Source organism: Rhinichthys klamathensis, unplaced genomic scaffold, assembly GCF_029890125.1.
Source record: "Rhinichthys klamathensis goyatoka isolate OS25496 unplaced genomic scaffold, OSU_Roscu_1.1 h1tg000046l_1, whole genome shotgun sequence".
In the NCBI taxonomy this organism is placed as follows: Eukaryota; Metazoa; Chordata; class Actinopteri; order Cypriniformes; family Leuciscidae; genus Rhinichthys; species Rhinichthys klamathensis.
In genome coordinates this window covers 902,578-929,165 of record NW_026606593.1, presented here as the reverse complement: position 1 = coordinate 929,165, position 26,588 = coordinate 902,578, and the positions used below count along the sequence as shown (strand labels likewise).

The window sequence follows — 26,588 nt, the reverse complement described above, 5'->3', positions numbered from 1 at the left end:
ACAGTATTATAATCATTATGTCTATGGAATGTCCCCTACAAAACATGGTAACCCAACAAAATCCAGTGTGTGTGTGTGTGTGTTCCCTCAACTTGTTAAACTTGCTGTCTCCTTTGGATCCTGCAAGTAGTTACTTTTATCTATATGCATCACCCTCAGTCACATGACCATAAAGGATCAAATTACTTCCTTAAAGTGATCATCACATGCACCCTTCACTTACAGACTTAGAAGGGCCCTTAGTGAAGGGATTCAGTTGTTCAATTCCATTTGTAACAGCATCCCCTTCCCGAAGTGCCATTCAAGGGCACAAAAAAGCCCTATAATTCACCCTATATTGTCGCATAATGTGCACCAAAGAGCATTGCAATCTTCTGAGGGCGACATCAATGAGAAGACATTCAACTCCACCTCTTTACTTGTATATGGAGTATAAAGGCAGGCCTTGGGTGAATATTATGATTTACATGCAAGTCGTTTCATCCCTTCATTGGTTGCGTACAGCACTGTTTATGACACTTCATACCTCTACTCATTTTGAGTTTGGCCACAGACAGGATCCCTGGTGTGTCAATGATGCTGATACTCTCTAGGACTCGGTTGGGTAGATGTACACACTGGAATCTGAGAAAAAGCAGATGAACATTACTTCATTCCAGCTGTCTTATGCTAATTCAGTATCAGTATCTTCAGAACATGGGAAAAACATCCACAGATGCTTCCTCAAAGGGATACCGTCAGCTTAAGCCAAATAATGATGCATTAATGTTTTCTTCTCCAGGCTATGTCCACCCTTTCACAAGAGTAATCTCTGCTGGTGGAGTGATTTTGACTCTTTCTGTCCAAGTTCAACAGAGTTTTTCCCCTGTGATTATTATTTCTTCTTATTGCATCATTGCTTCTGTCTCACTTACCGATTGAGGAAAGTGGTTCCAAATGGGCTGAGTTTGCGGAAAGGCTTGTTGGGATCCACAGTTAAAGCATTACCATGAATAATTCCCTCAATCTCTCCATGCATTATAGCAGTGAAACTGTTGGTTGTTGGTTCTGGGCCTACTCTGCTTCCTGGATACTCTTGTTCAAGAAGATATCTGACACACATAAGAACACACTGCTTAAACTAGATAATATAATATAATTGGTAACACTTTAGTTTAGGGTCCAATACTCACTATTAACTAGTTGCTTATCAGCATGCATATTAGGATATGGGCATTCCTAAACTTAACAACTAACTTACTACCTATTAAAAGCAGTAATTATGAGTTTATTGAGGCAAAAGAAGTTTTGGGCCCTTATCTAAAGTGTGATCATACAATCCCTTAAACAGGCAATGTGCACTACAACTCTTCAGTCTCTTGTAGGAGGCGTGGGAAAGTTTCTCATCCAGTACTTTATTCATTTATCACAATTGGACCTGTTTTAAGAATGTGGGTCACATGCCTTTGTTCAAGTTTTCTGAGTTTGTTTAGTATGCCTGACCTAAAATCAACACTGCTGCCAATGGTGCAGGACATTCTGATTTAGTAATTACATATTAATCTTTTCCTCAGTAAAAAATAAAAAAAAATAAAAGAGATTATGAACATTGTCTTATGATGCTGAAAAACAAGTCATATGTTGTTCATGCTGTTATTTATCACATTGTGAAATACTTGAATCCCCATGAGATGCATGTAGTCCAGATATTTCCACTCTTGCCTGTTTAATGGATAATATAATATAATATTAGTATAACAGTGGTAAAAGATGCACTTCTTCAAGACATTACATTACTTACTAGATGTGAAATATATCTTAAACATGTTTTTATACTTTTATTAATTCACATGTAACAAGTGTTTATTTTTATTTTTTATAGCACTTAACTATGCATATTGTTCTGAAGAAAGATGCGATCATTATTCACCTGATAAAAGTGGTCTTGCCTGTAGAGCACTGACCCAACACTAGTATCATGGGCTTGTTGTCGAAGTCTGCATCTTCAAGGCTTGATGAGTGGAAATCGGAGAAACCATAATACTTCTCCAGAGGGAGCAATTTTTGCCGGTAGAGGGTCTTTAAAGCCTCAGTAACTGTATGAACTTCCTTCAGACATTTACCACCCCTGTTCTTCATTTCTTTACCAGCCATTGGGCTGCAGCGGTCTGAGAGCTTCAGAGTTTTCCTACATGTACATACATAATACAAAAATTAATGAATATATGATGGTTTTAATGGCAGAGAGAGAGAGAGAGAGAGAGAGAGAGAGAGAGAGAGAGAGAGAGAGAGAGAGAGAGAGAGAGAGAGAGAGAGAGAGAATTTCACATCACAAAATTAAACAATAAAACACAACTTCAACATTTATTAGGTGAAAAAAGAGATTGTATCCTACTAGCAGCAAGATATATTGATGCCTGTCACAAAAAGAGGGAGGAGTCGACTAATCAGTAATGCGCTCACATACACACACACACACTCACAAACACTCACTGAATTCTAAATTGTTCATAGAATTCTGAAATGTTGATTAATTGTTCTACTTACCTTTTTATTTTATTATTTATTTATCTATTTATTTATTTAATGTACGTATATGTATGATGATTGGAAAGGCTTTGGCAATACATTGAAATAATTGTCATGCCAATAAAGCAGATTTGAATTGAATTAGAGAGAGAGAGAGAGAGAGAGAGAGAGAGAGAGAGAGAGAGAGGGGAGATTGACTTAATTCTTTGGAACCCTCTTTACAAAACCAATTTAATATCTAATTTATGTCAGTAATGTGACGTATAGCATTTTTTGACATTTATTTAAAGAGTGCAGAGAAATCAGAAAATGCTGACTGCTCATCAAGAACATTGATGCTTTGTCTTGCCATGTCAGGAGGAAGAAAACCCCAGATTATTGTAACGGTGGTGGCCGCCCTAATACAAATAAATGACTTTAAAGAAGAGTTCGGGCGCCAGACAGGATAAAACCTGTCAAAATTTAAATGAACCCAGGATAGCCAAAAAATAACCACCTGTTACACACACAAAAAATTATAGTAATAATCAAAAAAGAAAAATCATTTCACAAAGGATATTTATTCATAATAATACTAATAACACACAAAAAGTTCCACGGTATATCTCATCTCTGACGTTTCTTTAAATCCGTGCAAAACTTCCCACGTCTTCACTTCAACGCAACATCCACGCGTCCCATCGCGTCACAACGCGTCACTAATCCACGTTGGCAGATTCGTGTCCACATTCATTCACAATTGTTCATATGAAAGGAAAAAAGAAAAAAAGTAAACAACTCATTCATTTTGTTGTAAATCACCAACAGCAAACAATCATTTTAACAGGCAACACCAAATTATGAAAAACAACTAAGCACACTGAATGTGCAAAAGTGAAATGCGAGTGGGTGTGTGCGTAATGTGTGTATGGCGTCGCAGCGGTACTGACTAGGGGTGGCTCGATACCACTTTTTCATGTCCGATACCGATACCACAAACTTGAGTATCTGCCGATACCGATACTGATACAATACCATACCATATTTTTCTCCCTCTTAATTAAGCTGTTAATAACACGTTTGTCAGGAGGATGCACTGTGCTTAACCTAGCCATCTAAAAAGCATCATGCTCAAATAGTGCAATAAATGTTCTACTCCCCTAAAGGAAGAAATACGTACTGCTTAATTTTTATTAAAATAATTTTTAAACAGAGCTTGTAGCAGCATTTTTAATTATTCAGCACCATTCAATTAATTAAATTTAAAGTCCAACTGTGCAAATAAAAAAATATATAATTCCAGTTCCAAATACTGGATGTAACACAAAACTCTATGTAATCATAACTTAAATAAGTATAACCTACCTTAAAAATAATGGTATCTCCATTATAAAATGTACAATAGAACAGAATAGTACAATAAGGCACTCACAAATTAAACTCTACTAGGCCATTACACACCTGATAAAGGGGAAAAACATTTTGGGTAGACAATCCAAGCTCTAAAGTTTTTCACATGTAACATCAGGGGTTCATAGGTGTAATTTGAGGGTGCGACATGTCCCAGCCACTTTTTCTCAGGATCGATATTGCCCCCCACCACTTTTGAAACATTATGAGGCACAGATGTAATACAAATAAATAAAACATCTCCATTTTACAGAGCATTAATTAACATAGTTAGACGATCTAGCGCTAAAATGTTTTTTTTTTTTTTTTTTTTATCAAGCTGAGCGCTGCTATCAGTTGCATGGATACAGTTCTCTTGTGGCGCGCGCGCACAATCTTCACTTGGACGCGCTCCAATCTATCGCCGTTGCGGAGACTCACAAAACAGCATGCACACTTTTTTAAAATAACTCCACACAGCTGACATGATATTTGCTGACAGGTCTCACCTCACTCAGTCACGTTCTAGCTACTCTTCACGTGACGCCAGTGTTGCCAAGTCCGCGCTCCCTCTCACACCCCGAAATGCGATTGGCTATTTTTTTAAATACAATTGGGCGGGTTTTGTTGTGAAAATCTGGCGACCCTGCGTGCAGCTGCAGCGAGACGCATGTTGCTCCTCTCTCTTTACGGCATGTCTCTCAGGTGTTGTTAAGCATTTGTTTGACAGTTTAGGACTAGGTCCGTGGTCGTATCGGATCGGAATATACTCCCGCGATTCATACAATATCCGATCCAGTGATTTTGGCCAGTATCGGACTAATACCGATACCGAATATCGGATCGGCGCACCCCTAGTACTGACCACATTTGCAGGCAAGAAACAGGTGTAGTGAGTATCGAGTGTCCTCTTCGACACTAGGATAGGCGGATACAGCAGCTTTGGCTTGTCTTTAAAACAGCTCCATCATTGTTTGTCTGGGAATGCACCGACTTTCGCGACGCACCAGACTTCAACCACAGGAAACAACAGATCGACAAGCGGCCGTCTCTCCCCAACGATCCGTCACGATTTCACTAAACTTCTCAATGCACAAACGGGTGACGCCTTTCCCAGGTACGACACACTTCCTTATATTCAATTTCCTTCCGTGATTAACGTTAATTTGTTTGCCATACTCCTCCCATTTTGCGTAACGTGACAGTGAAAGTAAACAATCAATTATGTGACTCGCGGCACAGATTTTCTTCATTGCCACACTCTCCCCCCCTAGAAGAAAACAACCCATGGTTGTTTAAAAGAGAGAGAAACCAACAATTAAAATCCTAGAAAATCTTCGTCATCTGAGGTTTCTTGGAATAGATCCAGGAGTTTCGCTTTTTCCTGTAATTCAATTTCAGCAGCCGTTGGATAACACATTTTCAAATTGCAAACGTGAGCTGTGCGTACATCTTCTCCTGTGTCTTCAAGGGCTATTTGGTAGTTCACAGGACCCAGCTGCTGGAGAATACGGTAAGGACCTTTCCATTTTTGTGCTAGTTTTGCACTAAATTTACGCTGTGCATTAGACTGAGGAAAGTTGCGCAACCACACTCGGTCTTTGTTTTTGAATAGTTCATCTCTTCTATTCTTGTTATAATTTCGCAATTGTCTCATTTTGGCTTTCTTGCTATTCTCTTTGGCTTGAGCTTGCAGGTGATGGAGATGATGAACTACATCATAGGAGGCAGCGTCTGGAGTTAGATTAGGCCCACAGAGTATTTTGTCCATTGGACTTTTGAGTTTTCTACCAAGCTGGAGTTCTGCTGGGGTTAGTCCAGTGGTCTCTTGAACAGCTGAATTAAGGGCGAATCTGAATTCTGGTAAGAATTGGTCCCATTTCTGGTGATTGTCATCCACATAGGCTGCCATCATGCTCTTGAGAGTTCGATTTACTCTTTCGGTCATGTTGGTCTGTGGGTGATAGGCTGTAGTTAATTTAGGAGTAACACTCCAGTTCTCACATAGTTCTCTAAAAACAGATGAAACAAACTGAGCGCCTCTATCTGAGAGAATGAAATCCGGTACGCCCCACCGTGTTAGGATGTCTTTCCTGAAGATGGTGGCGATATTCTTGGCTGTGGCATTGCGAATGGGAAACAACTCAACCCATCGGGAATAGTAATCGACAAAAACCAACAGGTATTCATTTTGATTTGTGCTACGGGGTAATGGTCCCATGAGGTCGACTCCCAGCATTTGGTTTGGGCGGCTGGTAGTGAATTGCTGTAACTTTCCAGCAGGTTTTCGGTTATCACTTTTCAGAGTCTGACATTTTACACAGGTTCTCACATGCTGTTTTACGGCTGTCCACATGCCAGGCCAGAATGCTACTTCCTGAAGTCGTTTATAGGTCTTGTAGATTCCGCCATGGCCACTCATGGGAGTGGAGTGATAATGCTGGGGAGAAGGGTGGATCTCAGAGTGCTGGGAACGTAGATTCTGTAATGCAGTTGGTTATTTGACAGGTATGTTTTATGATACAATTTGTCCTCAATAATTTCATACTGGTCAATCAGACTGGCACAATTATCTGCAACTGCTTGCAATAATTTTGAAACTTCAGGGTCTTTGTGCTGTTCTTCCCATAGGACAACATCTGACACAGGCAGTGCTGGGTCTTTTCCGCTGGTGTATAGGTTACATCCTGGGGTATTTGAAGACCTGGATAGAGCATCCGGAGCTACATTTAGCTTCCCTTTTCGGTACTCAATAACAAAATCGAATTTCTGCAATCGCAGAACCCAACGAATGAGGCGGCTGGTGGTTTTGGTGGAGTTCATGACCCATTGCAGTGCAGCATGGTCGGTAACAACTGTAAAAAGCTTGTGCTCCAAGTAATGTTGCCACTTTTCCAGGGCCCAGATGACTGCCAGACATTCTTTCTCTGTTGCAGTGTAATTGAGTTCAGCCCCAGTTAAGGTTCGACTTGCATAGGCGATAACCTCCTCTCTGCCAGCATCCTTCCGTTGTGCTAATATGGCACCCAGACCAGTATCACTTGCATCGGTGTACACGATGAATGGACGCTGAAGATCGGGATGGCCAAGAATAGGTGGTGAGGTGAGGCAAGTCTTGAGTTGGTCAAACGCTTGTTGACACTGGGTTGTCCATTTGTAACTATGTCCCTTTTTTTTCAGTGCGTTAAGGGGTTCAGAAATCTTAGAAAAATTTGGAACAAACCTGTGATACCACCCCGCTAACCCGAGGAAACGCTGAACTTCCTTCAAGTTTGTAGGCACAGGGTAGGCATAAATGGCTTCAGTCTTACAAGGGTCTGCTGAAATGCCCTTGACACTTACAACATGTCCTAGGAAGTTGAGTTCTTGAAGACAGAATTTACTTTTTTTCAAGTTTATGGTGAGACCAGCTGTCTCTAGTCTATGGAGGACAGCCTGGAGGTCATGGAAATGTTGTGTTATTGAAGGCGAGTACACAATGATGTCATCGATGTACACAAAGCATATTTTCCTCCTTAGTTCTCCCAGGACTGTCTCCATGAGCCTCTGAAAAGTTGCGGGAGCATTTTTGAGCCCAAACGGCATAACATTAAGTTGATAGAGACCTGAAGGAGTGATGAAGGCTGTCTGGGTTTTGCTATTGGGGTCCATGGTCACCTGCCAATATCCACTGTTGAGATCAATAGTAGAAAAGATGGCTGCCCCAGAGAGGGATTCCAGAATTTCTGTGATATTGGGAAGAGGGTAAGCGTCACTTTCAGTTACAGAATTGACTTTTCTGTAATCCACACAGAATCTCAGTTTGCCGTCTTTTTTAGGTACTAAGACCACTGGTGATGCCCAACCAGAGTGGGAGGGTTCAACTATTCCTTGTCTCAACATTTCGTCAAGTTGCTCATCCAGTGCACGTTGCTTGATGGGAGACAAACGGTATGGTCGTTGTTTGATCGGTACTTGGCTGGTGGCATAGATGCGGTGTTGGAGAACCTCAGTACGTCCAGTACGGAGTGTGCATACCTGAGGGCGGCCTTCCAGGATTTGGAGTAACTGTAGCTTACCTTCCAAGGGTAAATGAGCAGCGTCCACAGTTTTTTTTATCAATGCATTTTCATCAATACTGTCAAGTGGTTGAATTTGCAATGGCGATGATAGAGGGGGAACAGAAGTTAACAAGGAAAGGTTTTGTGTGGCTGTTCTAAGTTGACTCCTCTCGTTTTGGGGACTTAGATTTGGCACACTTGGATTTCCTGGTTGAAAGGGGTACTCTTTTGAAGGATCAAGCTTGAAGGAGTATTTCTGATCAATGACATTGAGTTGCAGGCCACTGAAGAAAATAAAGTCCAACCCCAAGACTACAGCATAGGCTAGAGCTTGGGAGGAAAGTACAGCAGTAGGTAAGGTAAATGCTTGGTCATGTAAATGAATTGTGGTGTACAGCCATCCTAATGGTGTCTCTGCTTTTCCATTTGCCAGATAAAGAGGACCACGAGACCATGGTTGGAGCTGGTCTGGTGAGGTAAGCTGCCTCATGAGATTCTCATGGATGAGTGTGAAGCTTGCACCAGTGTCCAAAATGGCCTTACCTGACCAGGCATCAATACAAAGGGGAACAACTAATTGTTGAGGTATCGCTACATGTTCAGTAGAGCTTGCAGTTGAGGATGAGGTTTTCTTACTTGCGGATGGTGACTTATGCATCCTAGTTGCAGCAACAGAGTTGTTGGAAGGGTGACCACTTGACTTCGGGTGATAAGGATGTTTGCCGCTGGTGGAATACTGTGGACCAGATGTCTGGGGTGACTGTGGAGAGGTATAGTGTGGACATTTTCCTGGTGGATGCTGTCCTCTACATCTCCAACATTGAACTGGGATTTTCTCAGCAGGTTGGTTTGAGGAAGATCGTGGTGATGTGGGTAGATGCTTTGGGCCCATTCGACCACAGTCATAACGAAGCTGTTGTTCATAATCTTTCTCCAGTTGATGTCCTAGTTTTACCATCTCCTCCACAGTGTTCACTCGGCTACGTAATTGGCTTGCAAGGTATGGCTTTATATTCTTTAGTATCATCTTCACAATCTCACCTTCTGTAAGATCGGCCTTCCATCTTTTACAGAGAGCTCTGTAAGAAAACGCAAAGTCTCTAATAGTTTCTGTCTCTTTCTGAATTCTAGTACGGATACGTTCTGCCAGTTCGTCCTCATAATCCTCAGAAAGGAAAGCAGATAAGAATGCAGCCTCAAACTCATTCCAGGTGGTTATGTTGGACCGTCTGACTTCCCACCAGTCACGTGCTGTTCCGTATAGGACAGTACGGAAGGTAGCCAAGATGTCTGCATCTGTCAGGGGATGTAAAGCCATGAAATCCTGACATTTGGTTAAGTACAGTAGGGGGTCTGCATCGTCTGAAGGCCTTCCAAAAGTGGGGAAAGTTAATCTTATATGGTCACTCTTAACCACAGATGTTGAAAGAGGGGTTGAAGAAGATGATGTCACTGGAGCAGAAACAGATGGCAGAGATGAAGTGGTGGTGCAAGGATCTGATGGTGTCAATACACTTAACTTTCGTTGATCCGCACTTTCTTTGACACTTTGAAATCCTTTTTCCACTTCAATTTTCAATTCTTTAAAACTGGTGAGACATTGATCAGTCTGTGTAACACATTGTTGGAGTTGTGAATTCATCTTATCCTGGCTTGTTTGAAATACGTTTTGAACAGCTTTGATGTCCTGCTGAACCTCTGACTGGAGCTGATCAACCATGAAGCGTAGTTCAGACACCAAGGTAGTTTCCACCTTTTGGAGTTCTCCAGTGATCATTAGCTTCATTGTTTTAATCAGTTTGTCTGCTTCAGACTCCTCTTGTTGCTTAGTGGTAGTAAACAGAGTGAAAACTTGACTTTTGTTATCCTCCACTTTTGCAGCAAGATCAGCAATCTGACTCTTGTGATAAGAAGAAGTTTCTTTCACTTCCTTGGTAAGTTCATTCACTCTTTTTTCTTGTCTTGTCATTAAATCAAACAAGGTATCCCAGTTCCCTTGAACCCGAGCAGTGACTTGTTGTATTTCCCTTCCAGGAGTCGGTAAAATTCTGGGTAGATCATGTTGTGCCACTGAAGAAGGAGTTCCACCTTCAGATGAAGTACAAAGTTGCATGTTATCCACTTGTGGTGCCCAGGTGAGGGTTTGCACTGGAGTGCTGCCAGCCAGAGCAGGAAAAGACGTGTGCACATGGGTTCCAGGATGACCAGGGCTGAATGGAATAGGGGTATGGTAAAAGGCAGGAGCACTTGAAGGTGGCACCAGAGGCATCCAAGGTCGCAGTACGGGCGGCCATACTGGAGTTGAGATGTCTGGTGGAGGCTCCATTTCCACAAAAGTAGATTGGGAAGGAGGGGTATTTGCCATGAGTGTTGGAGTGTAAGAATGTTGGGTGTGAAAATAAATAAATGTATCAGTAAATGAGATGTGTGTCAGTTTGTTTGTTCCCCCAAATTTTTCCAAAACAACAAAATACAACTTTTCACAAATGTTCAATCAATATTTTCAAAAAAAAAAAAAACATTAAGTCAGAAACAAAAAGCATTCAAAGTAAGTCACCTTCACTTATCTCAATTTCTGTGACACCTAAGAGATAGCACTCTAATTAGCGTTCACAGTTTACACAACCCAAAAAATATTTTCCATCACATATAAAGTTTACAGTCACAGGGTCTCAGAGTGTTTTTTTTTTTTTTTTTTTTTTTCTCCAAGTAAATTGTTCACAGTTCACAAACAGTTCCAAAATGTTCAAAATGAAAATGTCCAAAGTTCAATTTCACTAGGTTCCACAGTGCTCAAATTCAAATGTTCAAGTGTTCATGTTCATGTCCCTGTTCGGGCGCCACTCTGTAACGGTGGTGGCCGCCCTAATACAAATAAATGACTTTAAAGAAGAGTTCTGGCGCCAGACAGGATAAAACCTGTCAAAATTTAAATGAACCCAGGATAGCCAAAAAATAACCACCTGTTACACACACAAAAAATTATAGTAATAATCAAAAAAGAAAAATCATTTCACAAAGGATATTTATTCATAATAATACTAATAACACACAAAAAGTTCCACGGTATATCTCATCTCTGACGTTTCTTTAAATCCGTGCAAAACTTCCCACGTCTTCACTTCAACGCAACATCAACGCAACATCCACGCGTCCCATCGCGTCACAACGCGTCACTAATCCACGTTGGCAGATTCGTGTCCACATTCATTCACAATTGTTCATATGAAAGGAAAAAAGAAAAAAAGTAAACAACTCATTCATTTTGTTGTAAATCACCAACAGCAAACAATCATTTTAACAGGCAACACCAAATTATGAAAAACAACTAAGCACACTGAATGTGCAAAAGTGAAATGCGAGTGGGTGTGTGCGTAATGTGTGTATGGCGTCGCAGCGGTACTGACCACATTTGCAGGCAAGAAACAGGTGTAGTGAGTATCGAGTGTCCTCTTCGACACTAGGATAGGCGGATACAGCAGCTTTGGCTTGTCTTTAAAACAGCTCCATCATTGTTTGTCTGGGAATGCACCGACTTTCGCGACGCACCAGACTTCAACCACAGGAAACAACAGATCGACAAGCGGCCGTCTCTCCCCAACGATCCGTCACGATTTCACTAAACTTCTCAATGCACAAACGGGTGACGCCTTTCCCAGGTACGACACACTTCCTTATATTCAATTTCCTTCCGTGATTAACGTTAATTTGTTTGCCATACTCCTCCCATTTTGCGTAACGTGACAGTGAAAGTAAACAATCAATTATGTGACTCGCGGCACAGATTTTCTTCATTGCCACAATGAAGAAAGTGGTTGACCAACACAAGACATTTAAATGTCAAAGTCCTAAAACCCAAGTACAATTCACTCTCAAAAAATGATACCTTTAGAGGTCCAACAGCGTGTCCCTTTGAGGGTGCTCTATGTTGACATCTTTGTACCTTATTTACCCCAGAAGGCTCACAATATTATCTTACACTCTTACAAATAAATTTTCTTTATTGGCATCTACGGTTTTATGAAGAACCTTTAACATCCATTTAACCTTTCCATTGCCCAAAATGATTTTGGAAAAATCTGATCTGGAAACTGTTAATCATGCATTTATTTCAACAAGACAGTACTACTGCAATTCATATTTAGGGATTGCTCAATCTTGTTCATCTCACCTCCAGCTGGTCCAAAAAGCTGCGGCCAGACTTTTAACAGGGACTAGAAAGTATTACTCCTGTTTTGATTAGTTTGCTTTTTTTTTCTGACATTGTATAATAGTATAAGAATGACGTCATAGTTTTATGGTGGTTTCATGCTGCTACCCCAAATTCATCTGTGCATACTTAATGCATTGTTTAACTAATTATTAATTGACTATGGCATATACACTGTCAAGTGCATTTAACAACTTACACTGCATGCTCCTAGTGATCACATTTAACAATAAGTGTAGATGGACTCACTTTGACGGTGCTGTAGAGCTAACAGATGTGCTCTAACCCCAGACACATCTGCAGAACAGAGGGGAGTAGCCCACTCTTTCTCAGGACTCTCTCAGATTTTGCCTGATGGGAAAAAAGTGAAGGTCCAAGGGTGGAGTGAGACATATAAAGCATACAGAAATGATAGTGTCATGGCATCTGTCTGGAGCTCAGCCTTAGAGTTCATAAACATGGGCTGAGGGGGGAAACTGGGGAAATTATTTCCTTCATAACTGAGACATGAACATGTACATACATACTGTTTTAGTGTTGGACTTTGTAATACATAAAACAACAAAAGTACAAAAAAATACTGTTATGTAAGCTTTTATAAACAGCAATAATTGCAGTGCTTACACACTAGTGGCAAGTACATCTTATTTTAGGTTTGAATTTCAAATGTAGTCAACTGATCTAATATCATTTTAAAAGTTTTTTTCAATGATGGTTACAACCAGTGTTGGGGAAAGTTACTTTTAAAAGTAAAAAAACAACAACTTACTTTTACTAATTGCATTACTTAGTAACTTTTAATGAAAATTAATAGGATACATTACTTTTGCATTACTGTTTCTCACCTGGGCTGGGCTCGCTTGTTTTTTATGTTTGTTTTTTAATAACAAGAGAAGTTATATTTTTTGCAAATGTAAAAGTCCCATTCACACTAAAAGCAAAATGAGTATTTCTCTTTTCACATCAAAAGACGACCCTGCGCACACAACGCCTCTGCCTTACTCCCAATTTCTCACATGGGGCAAGAGAGGTGTCAGCCAAAGAATGGGAAATCAAATTAACTTGAATTACTTACTTGAAAATCCAATATTTTGTTGTAAATTTAAAAGTAAAGTTACTTTAATCGTTACTTTAAACAAGTAATCTGATTAGGTAACTCGCATTACTACCCCCAACACTGGTTACAACTGAAGTTAATTGACATATATCAGTTCATATACATATTAAAAATTGAAGAAGAAAAAAAGATTAAATAAGAATGCTAAGCCATATCTTAAGATCTTACCTGTTTAGGACCAGTTAAGATTTTCTTTATGCAACAGCAATTGTAGTTTACTTCTTCCTTAAAAATGCACAAATTAAAAGTTTAGTCATTTGGCTTTCCTTTTGAGTATTATATATAGGTTTTATTGTCTTCAGTGTCCCAGTGCTGGATGAAGACAAATGTCCTCCTCTGCAGTCAGAAACAGCAAAGCTTTCAACATCAACCATTTTCCACGCCCGTTCAGCACTAGTGCTTCCCTCTGGTTCAGTCTTCTTAAGTTACAATTATAAGGGAGAGGTCTGAGTAAACCAGAGAATCATTATTTTAACTAGCCTAGATCATCATCCTTAGTTAAGTGTTCACTGAATGCCACTAATTGTATACAGGCAATTTGCATTTCTTTCTGTTTACTATTTTACCATTAAAGGATTGTGGACAGAGCTTATGTTCTCTCAACAGTTCAACATACTTTTAATATAATTTCCCCACATGTATCTGTTACAAAATATAGTTGCTCAATGCTCTGAAATCTATCATTTAACCCTGAACTGTGTGAATCAATGAATCAAAGAGTGCTGTTGTTATAACCTACTGCACCCCAATCCATTAATGTTAAAATACTGTTTCAATAGCATTGCCACAAGACATAAACAATATTGCGTGTTAACATGATAGGCTATTAGTTAGAAAAAACAGCTTTATATACAGAGTATATATGAAGAAATTATATATATATATATATATATATATCAGGGGTGTTACTATGATATCAAAGATAATGACAATACAATGATATCAAACATGTATATTGTTGTATGATAGTTGTTCACATTAAACCATAGATTTTTGGGTGAATTTCCGGGGATCTCAGCATGTGAGAGAAGAGATGGGGGAAAGAGGGGGTGAAGGGAAAGAAATGTAAAATAAGACAATACTGAGGTGTGTGATTGCATTTCGGATGGGGATGCTAATTTTGCAAGAGAGAGTTCAAATATTAATTTCCAGAAAGGTCCATTGTTTTCTCAGAAAATAGCCCAGGCAGATCTTTCAGTTCTACCAGTATTACAATTTGATATATACTGTATATATATATATATATATATATATATTAGGGGTGGAACGGTACATGTATTCGTATTGAACCGAAACGGTACGGGCGCCACGGTTCGGTGCACGAATTTACATGGAGAATACACGGTATAAAAATAAATAAAACTCGCGTGCAAATTAATTAATGTAATGCGGAACTACTGTTAGATACGCGGGTTCTTTAGGGACACATAATCTGTACCATCGGCTTAGCTCTGAACGCGCGTTCACTTCAAACGTTGGCTTTATACTCGCATCCTATTCGCTTTGGACTAGCGTCGAACTAGACGCGAATTTGGCGCTCTATTCGCGTTTGGTGTGACCGCATAATGAACAGGCTGCGATGTCAAGATTGCAATGCTGGAGTGTGTGTGTGTGTGTGAGTGTGTGCGCGAGAGAGAGAGAGAGAGAGAGAGAGAGAGAGGCGCAGGCGCGATCGAACAGTGGAAACATAAAAAACATACTCGGTCATTTTGTTCATACAGATCATTAAACCTGCAAAGTGTTTACTTTTGTGTACACTCACAATAAAACACAACATTGTGCTTTTGTCACACTGTAAACTCTTGTCAAACTGTAACCTACAACTGTCACCCAACCAAAATCACACACACACACTGTTTTAAAAGCAAAACATATTTATCCAATTCCATTTCAAAACAGTCTGTGGGTCCCATCTTTTGGACATTCATCATATTGCATTGGTTTTCATTTCTTGTCCTCGGAGCTTTAATCTTACACATTCTACATTGATTAAAAAAGAAAATCGAATGTGTTTTTAATCACAAATTCGTGCACTGTCACAGTTCGGTGCACAAATTTGCACGGAGAATACACGGTATAAAAATAAATAAATAAAACTCTAAATAGCGATAAATATTGCTCTATTCGCGTTTGGTGTGAACGCAGCATAATTAACAGGCTGCGATGTCAAGATTGCAATGCTGGAGTGTGTGTGTGTGTGTGTGCACGCGCGCACGAGAGAGAGAGGCGCGGGCGCGATCGAACTGTGTGTGTGTGAGAGAGAGAGAGAGAGAGAGAGAGAGAGAGAGAGAGAGAGAGAGAGAGAGAGAGAGAGAGAGAGAGAGAGAGGCGCGATCGAACAGTGGAAACATAAAAACATACTCCGTCATTTTGTTCATACAGGACATAATTCAAACTGCTAAGTGTTTACTTTGTGTACACTCGCAATAAAACTCGCAATAAAACACAACATTGTGCTTCTGTCACACTCTAAACTCTTGTCAAACTGTAACCTACAACTGTCACCCAAAAACACACACAAACACACACACACACAGTTTTAAAAGCAAAACATATTTATCCAACAAAACAGTCTGTGGGTGCCATCTTTTGGACATTCATCATATCGCATTGGTTTTCATTTCTTATCCTCGAGTCCAGCACTAATCTGTTTATTTTTTAAGTTACACATTCTACATTGATTAATAAAGAAAATCAAATGTGTTTTTAATGGTAGTATTATTTTATACAGAAATCAATTATTTAGAATTCAGATGAGAATAAAGTTAGGGTTAATTAAAATTAAGGAAAACAAATATATTGATCTGAAAAATAGAAAATTAATTTTAAATTCATTCAGGTACAATTACCAAACATATCTCAAGGTCTTTTTATTAATTTAATTAATAAACTAATTGTATAAAACTAATTGTCAGTGGACTACAAATAAACTGGTTATATGCCTTTATTAATAAAACATATTTAAAAAATGCCTTCTGCATTTTTCTTTTGCTTTTCACTAGGGCTGTTTTCGACTAAGGATTTTCATAGTCGAATCTGATTCGTTAGATTTTGCCGTAGTCGACTGATAGTCGAACCTTTTGAGAAAGGTTCATCCGAGTGAAGACTGCGCGAGCCACAAGAGAACACTGTATCAATGACACTGATAGCAGCGGACACGAGCGCTCAGCTGGAGTTCAAAAAGAACACATTTTAGCGCTAGATCTATTATTTAAGAGCGAACTAAATGAATGCTCTGCTAGTTAACTGGAGATCTTTTGATCCGGAGATTCTGCACTCACTCAGAAGATGCATAATAGCTTGTTAAAATAAAAACTTATTTAACAGTGAAAATTTGGATTGCCGGACATTTCCGTCAACTTCCGGAAAGTGTTGTATCATAAATGGCAAAAAAAAAAAAAAATTAAAAACGTCAATGGTGGGTAAAGAGTTATGATTTTAAAGTAAATTCCTATATTTCAGGGCATATTTTCAGTGTCTAAACATCTTTATCCCAGCACCATTTTGACAGCGGGATGTCGAGATCAATCAGGTACATGACTTCTTGTTTTACCATCGAGACCACAAGTTTTGTTATGCTTAATTTACATCAGGAGCAACTTCATTTAGATTGTGGGGGTAACTGTTTTAGAAACTGAATAAAAGTTGTGTTTTCAATGTTCAGAGTTCAGTCTGATGTTCTATGCCTTCTTGTAAATATAGACCCAAATAAACCACCTGCCAAAAGCAAACAAACTTCTGTTGTAAATTCAGTTCATCCCCCCAGAGTAACGGAGTGCCCTTGAGAGCTACCAGAGGGCACTCCAGATAAGACTATTATCACTCACAAACTACATTTCCCATAACTCACTGCCCGGACTCACCATCACTTATCACTGATCACATTCACCTGTACCTCATTCTCTGATTGCATTCACCTGTGTCTCATCATCCTGTTAGTCTGTCTATTTATACCAAGTTCATTCATTCACTCACCGCGAAGTCTTGTTTTAGTGTCACACTGCAATTCTGAGCATTCTCCCCGTTTTCTTGGTCTTTTTGGATTTCTTGCCTGTTTTGGATTACTCTTTTGCCTCTGACCCCTGCCTGCTTTGTGTGTTTGTTTGTATGGACTACCTGCCTGTGTTTGACCTTGCCTGTTTTGGATTACCCCTTAATAAAACTGCATTTGGATTCTCCACCTTCGTGTCTCGGAGCAGTTTCGTGACACCCAGAAAGGATGTATATCTTGTACTGTACTTCTTGTTTGTAAAGCTCCTATTTGAATATATCGAGCCTTGGAAGTGTGGTTTATTCAAATGTGGATGTAAATGTCTCACTCTTGTGGTTCTTTGTACTTCATAATTTACATAATAATAATACATAATGAGGTAAAAAAAAAGTTGTAGCTTATAATTTGGAAGGGCCTAAGAGCTCGTTTTGTTTTTTCATGCTGTTGGACACACTGAAGATGCGTAATTACCAACCCCTGCTGTGTGACCCATCTCACCAGACCGATTGAAGGAAAACAAGGACAAAGGACAAGGTGACGAGTATAAGTGCCCCATGGAGGGATCACAGCAGACACGTTTGGGTCTGACGTGTTTACCCAACACTGGGCCCCCTTCTGACGTACAGGTGGCAAAGGCGGCGAATAAAAGTGAAAATGAGAAGCTAAATTGAGTTTTCCTTATGGATCTTTCCCCACCCTCCCCTTTTAAAGGGAACTGGAGCTCCAACTGAGCTCTGAAACCAAGCCAAACAGTTCTCTAAAAACAATTTCAAAACTGTGAAAATTCACACGACACCAGCTTTAAAGTCCTCCTATGGTGCCTAAACCTGAGCTAATATTGCTGTTATGATCCTCTCAGGGGATGAGTCAAAGCTGGAGGTTTAGACCTAAAAGCAACCATTTCAAAAGAACTACAACACAAAATTGGATTCACCGTTGATACATTTCAAAGAGCTCACCTTGCTATTACTATTTTTAACATGATGACAGATACGGTCTAAAGACTCTATTGAAGGTCCATCATGGAAAATGAGTATGTATTTAAAACTAGCATCGCTAATGCGCATCTCTCGAGTTGGAAATTCAAAAAGATCACATGATGCTTTCCGTACTGAGACATGACTAGAAGTTAACTGCCTCACAAGTGAAGACACAGCCCACTTCTGCAAGGGCGACGACCCTGAGATAAGTGGGAGGTGTTAAAAAACCTCTCAGTGTCCTGGGCTGGAGTGAGGATATAACAACCACTTCAATGAAAACAAACAATACAGGAAAAGGAACAGGCTGACAGTGAGGGCTTAAAGGTGTGATCAGTAGTTTTTGAAAAACACTTTTGAAAACTGTTTCGGACAGAGTCCCAAAACACACTTGTAACCAATCAGCAGTAAGGGGCGTGTCTACTAATAATGGGGAGGAGAGAGCACTCAGTGCACACAGTGACAATTTAGCTTTTGTCAGATCGCAATGAAGTTGTATAACCGCTTTTTAATGATAATAAAATGAGCGCTCTTTGCGAGCTTTCTGCCATGCCAAATCCTGCATAAAGCCTAGTAAATGAAAGCTTTAGCGTAAGTTCTGCCAGGAAGACTCAATCAGTGCACCACGTATTACCTCACTTCTAACCAATCATGTGCTAACACTCATAGTATAAAAGATTGGTACTTCCATTTGTCTGAGTTCGCAGATTCTGACGCTACCAATCTCCTCCCCAACAACCACCAGGATGGTCCCTTCCTTTACCTCCAGGGCAGGGTTTCCGCGGGGTTGTAAAAGGTAGTAAATTAAATTATGCCAAATTAAGGCCAGTAAAAAGTAGTAAAAAGTAGTAAACGTCATCTGACGAGGTAGTAAATTTTCAAAGCCCCATCTAACTGGGTCTATATGGTTTTCAATTACAGGGTGTCCGCACGGTAGTAAAAAGAATCTACCAAAATTAAGGCTATGAAGTAAATGTGTCTTATTAGTGGAATATTAAACGCAATATAGTAACACATAACTTATGCTGGGTACACACCTAAAGATAATCGGGCTGATTTTGGGCCGATTTTCCCCCTTCCGACAATCCTAGGTATGTCCCGATTATCTTGATGGTTCTACAGATTATCTTATCAGATTCTCCCTTAATGTGAGGTGTGTTAAGAGTGTCCGAACCTGCTCGGAAGAACATCGGAGCCGCTCCGATCGCGAATCGTAAATATTCAACATGTTGAATATTTACGATCAGAAATCCTGATGTGTGGAGGGAACCCCGATGACAAACGTTCGCACGCTCTGGAGATTATCACGTGAAACGAAACAATATCCAATCAGAAAGCGAGATGATGGAAGACGGAAGCATAACAAACGCAGTCATGGCGCAGCACAGACTGAGGGTGCTTCTCAATATCCCTCGTCTCCTCGCTCCTCCGTCCTCCATCCTATGACCCGGAAACCGATCGAGCTCAGCCATCTTGAAGGACATCTCAATTCTCTAATTGCACCGCGAGGAGGCGAGGATCGAGGAGTGAGGAGCTTCCAGAGGAGCTATGAGCGAGGATGCACAGTTGTATGCTTTGCGGAAGTGTTTTATCGACTAAACGTGACGCACGTATCAATTCTCCTCCCCCTTCACGTCGGTCACAATCATTTTAATTTATACTTTACCATTGCAGTTTATATAAAGCACACATCTCACATATTTCAACAGGGTATCTTGCTTTATTATTATTCATTACAAATTTCTTAAATAGCCAAACTTCAACAACATAAGGGCAGATCCTTTGAGCGCTGCTGATGACGCAGTGAAGTGACGCACGAGTGATCGAGTATTCCAAAGTATTAAAAAAACTTTCCTTCGATTCCTCCGTCCTCCTTTTCTTTCCTTGCAGCCTTCCCTCGCGTCCTGCAGGGGGTGGAGCTGAGACGCAAGGAAAGGAAGCGAGGAAAGAAAACGAGGATGCACAAATAAGAAATGAGAAGCACCCTACAATTAATGTGGACATTATTGTGAAGTCTCGCGAGATTTTGCGAGATTTCGTGTGTTCACAGTCTAGACTCTGGTTGAAAATCTGTTAGTGTGTGGTGTGCTGTCTTTGTCACATCATGGCACACCACACACTATAGGAGCAAAACGGTTCAATCTAGGATTTTTTCTCCTCATGTTTGTGGTCTATCACATTTTGAAAAAAAACAACTTTATCTTGCTGGACTTTATTGCTGTAACTTAATCATGTTACTTTCTACCGGGTGTCTGTTAGATCACAACACTAGAGTAGAGTCAGAGCACTATAATTGTTCTTCACGAGCACAGTAACTGAAATTTAAAACTGTTTAAAGAAAAGGCTCAATAAACTATTGCATAGATAGATACTGTATAATACACTACGCATCAATATGTATTTCCTTTGTACTTCAAGCGCATCATTCTGCGCTCGGGATGCGCATAAGCGATGTGTGCCGCACTGTATTGGAGCCTTTCATATCATAATGCAGTGACGCAATGATAGCGTTTCTTGTTCTGTCCTGTCTATCATATGTTGCTGCCTCATTAAACAGCTGTGCTATACATTTAAAACATGTCTCAATTTTATAGTAGCCTAGGCTATATCTAAAATAATCTCTTTGATTTTTGTTATCTTGTTTTTCATGAAAGTATTTTACAACAATAGAAAGAGCAATGTGCAACGTTTTACCAGATTTAGTGTTACACTTATTGTCTCTTATTTGTTCCCCACTAAATGTTTTTTTCACTAAATGTTCAGATTTTATACAATTGTGCACTCATGATTTTTCTAGACTAAATTTTACTGCTGAATTATCCGCTAATCTAGTTTATAATAGCATTTTTGTCATAGATTATGATAATATATTCTTTTCGATTTGTTGTTTTTCTTTATAATGAAGTTGTCTGTATTGTATTGTGTTTAACACACAGAAAGAGTGATTATCAGTTCAACACACAGAGTTACAGAAATTCTACTTGATTTAAAAAAAAACCTGCGCTGGTATCGGTAGATACTCAGAATTTTTGGTATGGGATCGATTCTGAAAAAGATGGTATCGTGCATCCCAACGCCAAAGAACTTTATAAATTCATGGTTGCCGAGCTGTTAATAAATATACGATTGTTAAATCAATTTATCACCTGAGTCTTTCTGGTAGAAATGTTTTTAAAGGGGAAGCGCATATCCTCATGGTGTTGGATCATCCTCCTAGCCTGGTAATACCAGACTCTGCTACTTCACTTTGCTTCGTACACAGAGTCTGGGATAGCATAATAGAGAAGTGTTTTCTCTCTCGCTAGGGGGCGCGTACTGAAGTTTAAAATCATTGGTTACCCGTAAGCCAATCAGATAAGTTTGTTTATGACCTATGTTATGCGCCGACACAGCCATCGAACCACAGACATCATGCATCGAACTCAAATCTATGATCGAACTTCCACTGTAAACACTTGATGATGCGAGCGAAATACCCGAGTGAACATGGCTGTAAACGACTTTTTTGATCTGTGAGTGATGTAATAGAATGACTGCTGCGCTTGACAGGGCACAAACGAGCAGAGAGAGAGAGAGAGCCCCGGCCGCGCGCGCGCACTCCCACGTCTACAAACAACACGAGCGCTGTCTTGCTCTCTCTCCCTCGCGCATATTCATAAAAATCAATCGACAAGATAGTAAGAGGTCGGAAGACCGCGGTTTCACGTGGAGCATTTGGAGATTTTTAGAGATTATAGACTCTAGGAACAACATCTCAATGAACAACATCTCAACTATAAAGGCCTGTCTCATATAAGTTAGACGCCTATCTCAAGTACAAGCCGGTGCAGTTCGACGATTTGGGCAAATAAAAGCCCGGGCTATTATTTAAAGTTTTACGGTATTTAAGACCTGGAAAAGAAAAGAGACACTGACCTGTCAAAAGGCTCCCCAGTTTCTCGCTGACGATCGGTAATAGTTGATAAATTAAACTTTTCCCAAAGGGAGTAGGGCCACAACATCACCTCCATTCAAAATGTTTAATACACACTCTTCGTGTTCGGGCTTCAGTTTGCTAATGCCGGGAATATTCTCCACAACAGAGCGAATTGCATCCGCGTCTCCATATCAGCGGTCGTTTTCGATTTCCCTGACCTAATCTTAAACACGGCGCTTACCGACTACGTCACGGCTTTCAGCCCGCCCTCTGTTCGTTGATTGGCCAGGCTGTTTTCAGGCCGGTGGAAAACAGAAAGATAGGCTGCTATCTCAGACTGACTACAGGAGCGAAATGAAATTAGCGGAAGTAGGAAGTCTGACGTAGTCAGGCTATCATCCTCCGCCTTTGATCAGAAACTTAATATTTTGTGTTTTGGTGTTGTTTTAATATAGAATTTGGTCAATATCAGTTATATTAGACTAAATACATGATGTTATTGTTTTGGTGACTGTCTGTTTTGTAGATCATAAAAAAGTGTGATCTACAAAACAGATCACAGATCACACCCCCCATTATTAACATTAACAGATGTTGAAGGAAGACAGTTGCTAGTTACACCACAACAAACAGCTCATTCATGTCGTCTATGGCCAGACTGACGGTTTAAAAAAGTATGTAAATCAAACTGCACAATGTTTTTCCCCAAACATTTGCATGCCTGTTTATTTACATTCAGAATCTTAATGTCTCTCCACAAGACCACAATTGAGACTGCATCCTAACCGAAGACTGGCAAACCTCAAATTGTATATTCACATCAGCAATTGGCAGGTAAACATGGAGTACCAGAACATTTCGAATGGCTCTCTGTTTGCCCGTACCTCAGTGGAAACACTAATGTCCAGCAGTGTTCTGGGATTGTGCTGTGCGCTGGGTTTACCAGGTAATCTAGCGGTGATGGTCATGCTCGCCCAACATTTAAAGGAGGACAGCTTCACCCCGAAACTGATGCTGAGTCTGGCTGTCTCTGATCTACTGAGTCTGATTTCTCTGCCTGTGTGGATCTATGCCCTTCTGAACGGCTGGGTTTTTGGCAGAGCTCTATGCAAGTTATTTTCCTATCTAGTGTACTGGAGCCTCTACTGTAGTGTGCATTCTGTCACCTTATTGAGTGTGCAAAGGTACCTGCAGGTGCTGTATCCTCAGCGATGGGCGAAGCTTGGAAGGAAGGGTCAAAACGGGCTGATTTTTGGGATATGGACATCAAGTGGAGCGTTGGGTTCTTACGCTCTTTATTTCCGAAGCATCAAGCAGACGGAGGACGGGTTTCTACAGTGTTATCCGGATTACAGCAATACTCAAGAAAAAATAGTTGTCTTATTTGTCGAGATTCTAGTGATGTTTATTGTGCCTCTCTTCAGCCTGTTGGGCTTCTACCTTCGACTTCATCAACGGATAAGTCATTCAGCTTTCTTCAACAGCCACAGGCTGACAAAACTGGCCGTCAGAATCGTAGTGGCCTTCTTCATATTCGGCATCCCCTGTGCGATCAACAACGTTGTTTTAATGGTAGTGTCATGGGATTCAAATGCTAGCCACGATATAACTGGGGCTCTTTTCTTTATAAACAGTTGTGTGAACCCATTTCTTTACGCCTTTTCTGCTTCAGCGCTGCGATCCAGAAGTACAGTCAGACCAGCCACAACAATATCAGAAATGTAAGGAGGAAATCTTTAGTTATTTGTAACTAAATGTGCGTCTCTGACGTTATTCTCTGTGTCTAATATTCATGTTTGCTTTGTGCAAAGGGAAGTGACTGTTCCGGCCTTGTGCTTCTTGGGGGAGATTCTCTGAGAAATGTCGAGAACTCTCCCGGCCGTGATTAAAGCATTTAAAGGACATTTGCTGAAGTCTGTCTGTTATTTTCTGCTGCGCAGCAGGTGAGTTAGTTTAGAGAAATAGGCTATATATAGGGAATGCTGAATGAAGACAACCCAGGGAATGTCGATTGGAGACAACCCAACTAGATAGGGAATGTCGATTGAAGACAACCAAGGGAACGTAGATGAGGAGACGACCCAGGTAGACTTAGGTATGCAGTTAGGTTTAGGGAAAAATCTACGACAGCGTTTAGAACATCGCTGGGTAAATTATGAATCATTCTAAGCAGAAGCAACCGCACCCCTCAGTCCCACCGACCAGGAGAGCTACTGCTAGCATCGCCGGTAAGCTAGCAGCCATTGCCTCTACCTCCAATCTCGAAAAATGACAGAAACTTTTGACAGAAACTTTTGTCAAAAGTGACAGAAACTTTTGAATCTGTCTCCATGGACCAGTAGATTTCTGAATTAACTAAACAGCGCATTAGTATCAGGGAAGACATTTCCGACTAGATTCGGGAATCTATTGGTCCTTTACAAAGCTCTGTAAATGCACTGAGAGAGACTGTGGATGGCTTTCAAAGTCATTTGGCCGCGACAGAATCCCTGGTTGGGGAGAATTTTGAAAAGCTGACAGTGGGCGAAAATACTATAAAAACTTTGCAAACGCAGAACACATCTCTCCTTGACCGCATTGAAGATTTGGAGAATAGATCGCGAAGGGCTAACCTGAGGATTGTGAACGTTCCGGAAGGGAGTGAAAACGGTCAAGATCCCGTTACGTTCATTGCCGAGATGTTGCTAGAGATGACAGGCACGGAGGTCTTCGACAAGCCACCAGCACTTGAGAGCAGGCCCGGATTGGCCATCGGGAGAACCGGAACAATTCCCGGTGGCCTGGCGACTAATTTGGCCTGCTGCCAGCCAGCATTTAAAAAAAAATGTTTTTAAATATATTTTGTATTATTATTATTTGATATTAGGCCTATTACCTTTACCAGTGATCATTTTCTAATTCATCATTCAATAAAATTATTATTAATATTAATAATAAATAAAATCATGTATCTGTTATTCTTGACTGGCAAGGCTACGATACGACTTTAAATTACGCCTCAGCCAAAACGGTTAAACATAAAATGCGAGCAGCACCCGATGATGGAGAGAAAATGGCCAGGTGGAGCAGAGAGGGAAAGGACAAAGATAAAGAAAGAACTGCAAGAAGAAGCACAAAATGTTGCAAAACTACTGACCTGTTCAGGTCTTCAGTGCAGGTCAGTTTCATCTGTAAACTGTACTTTTTTCTTCGTTAACTTAATAGGCTATTGAACTGCTTGCTAATGTAAGCTGTAGCGCCCGTCTAACGTTACATTCGTGGAGAAATCAAAACAAATGATTGAAACAGCACACAGAAAACTCACAGTTTTCTGTGAGTTTTTACAAACGTAAAAATTCTAATTGTTGTTTTTTATTTTTTATAACATATTATTTAGTTTAACATAACACAACTAAGGGAGCTGTTTTGCTTATTATTATCACGATTGAAAATGTTAGATTGAATTTATCGTTCAATAAACAAGTAGCGCAGTTAATATTTATTATTAAGTTACATTTTAGACACAAACCATATTAACTGTTTTTGTTCCATTTCACCGACTAAAATATTTCCAAAGGAAAGCTACAGCAGCGCGGTGTTTTGTTACTGAATGATTCAGCGTTTTGAACGAATCTTTTGTATGAATGACTCACTAATTAAGCCACCTATTGGCGGTTTAGTTTAATGTTTAAGTATTGCATTTTTTTTATTTGTATATTCAAACATTTATTTAAAACATAAATATCATAACATTATTTATTGCAGTTGTAATTGCAGTGCACATTATTTAATTTGATGGGTAACACAGCCCTATAGTGTCTTATTATTATAACTGAATTTTTTTATCAAATGTAAGAATTTGACATGAAAGATGATGCATACATTTAATAAGGTAATACAAATTTCCTTTTTTTTTTCATCAAATGAAGGTGGAAACAGCCAACCTAGCACTAGTTGCAAAGATCACACATCAGATTCAGCTAGGGAGTGAGATGACAGGTAGAAGCAAAATAAAAAAAATAAAGAAATGAACATATTTAAGAAAATTAGGGTTGTTAAATGTTGGATATTTAAGAAGTAGAGAGGTAGAAACAGATTTGGACTTTACGTTGGACGTTATGTGCAGACCCATTTGATATTAGAACTGCTTTACTTCTAGGTTGGTTGTTTATGTTTTTATGTTATGGTCATACTGCGAAATAAATGTAGGGGTGGAAAAAACAGGGTTGTCCGTGTTTCTAAATTTTATTTTGGTGCATAGGATGGCCTGGATGGGTTTAGGATTTCCCGGCCTGAAATTGTGTCCCAGTCCGGCCCTGCTTGAGAGAGCGCATCGATCACCCGGTCAAAAGCCAGCTGACGCCCGTAAACCACGTCCATTTGTGGTGTGCTTTCACAAGTTCCAAGAAAAGGAGCAATTACTGCGATGGGCAAGGCGGCATGAGGCGAAATACAAGGGGAATCCAGTCAGAATCTACCCAG

General features: G+C 40.1%; 2 protein-coding genes and 1 long non-coding RNA gene across 4 annotated transcripts in view; 2 read left to right on the top strand and 1 right to left on the bottom strand.

The window, feature by feature from the left end:
• The window catches only part of ehd2a (EH-domain containing 2a), a 30,328-nt gene extending 6,924 nt beyond the window's left edge, over positions 1-23,404 (bottom strand). Inside the window, exons 1-6 of one of the 2 annotated variants that reach the window (XM_056247325.1) lie at positions 23,316-23,404; positions 13,412-13,468; positions 12,376-12,477; positions 1,910-2,167; positions 915-1,091; positions 527-624 (exon numbers count right to left, since the gene is read on the bottom strand). In XM_056247325.1, the coding sequence (XP_056103300.1) occupies positions 527-624; positions 915-1,091; positions 1,910-2,133 (499 nt within the window). In that variant the 5' untranslated portion in view covers positions 2,134-2,167; positions 12,376-12,477; positions 13,412-13,468; positions 23,316-23,404. The remainder of the gene's footprint in view (positions 1-526; positions 625-914; positions 1,092-1,909; positions 2,168-12,375; positions 12,478-13,411; positions 13,469-23,315) is intronic. The other variant, XM_056247324.1, reaches the window with a different exon arrangement.
• On the top strand, positions 7,482-8,766 carry LOC130082477 (uncharacterized). Its single transcript, XR_008806777.1, has 3 exons — positions 7,482-7,620; positions 7,695-8,392; positions 8,580-8,766. It is a non-coding gene; the product is annotated as an uncharacterized LOC130082477 (long non-coding RNA).
• LOC130082425 (leukotriene B4 receptor 1-like) lies at positions 22,889-23,852 on the top strand. The gene has a single exon (XM_056247278.1). The coding sequence runs from the start codon at positions 22,968-22,970 to the stop codon at positions 23,850-23,852; it is 885 nt and encodes a 294-aa protein (XP_056103253.1). The 5' UTR covers positions 22,889-22,967.
• The last annotated feature ends 2,736 nt before the right edge of the window (positions 23,853-26,588 follow it).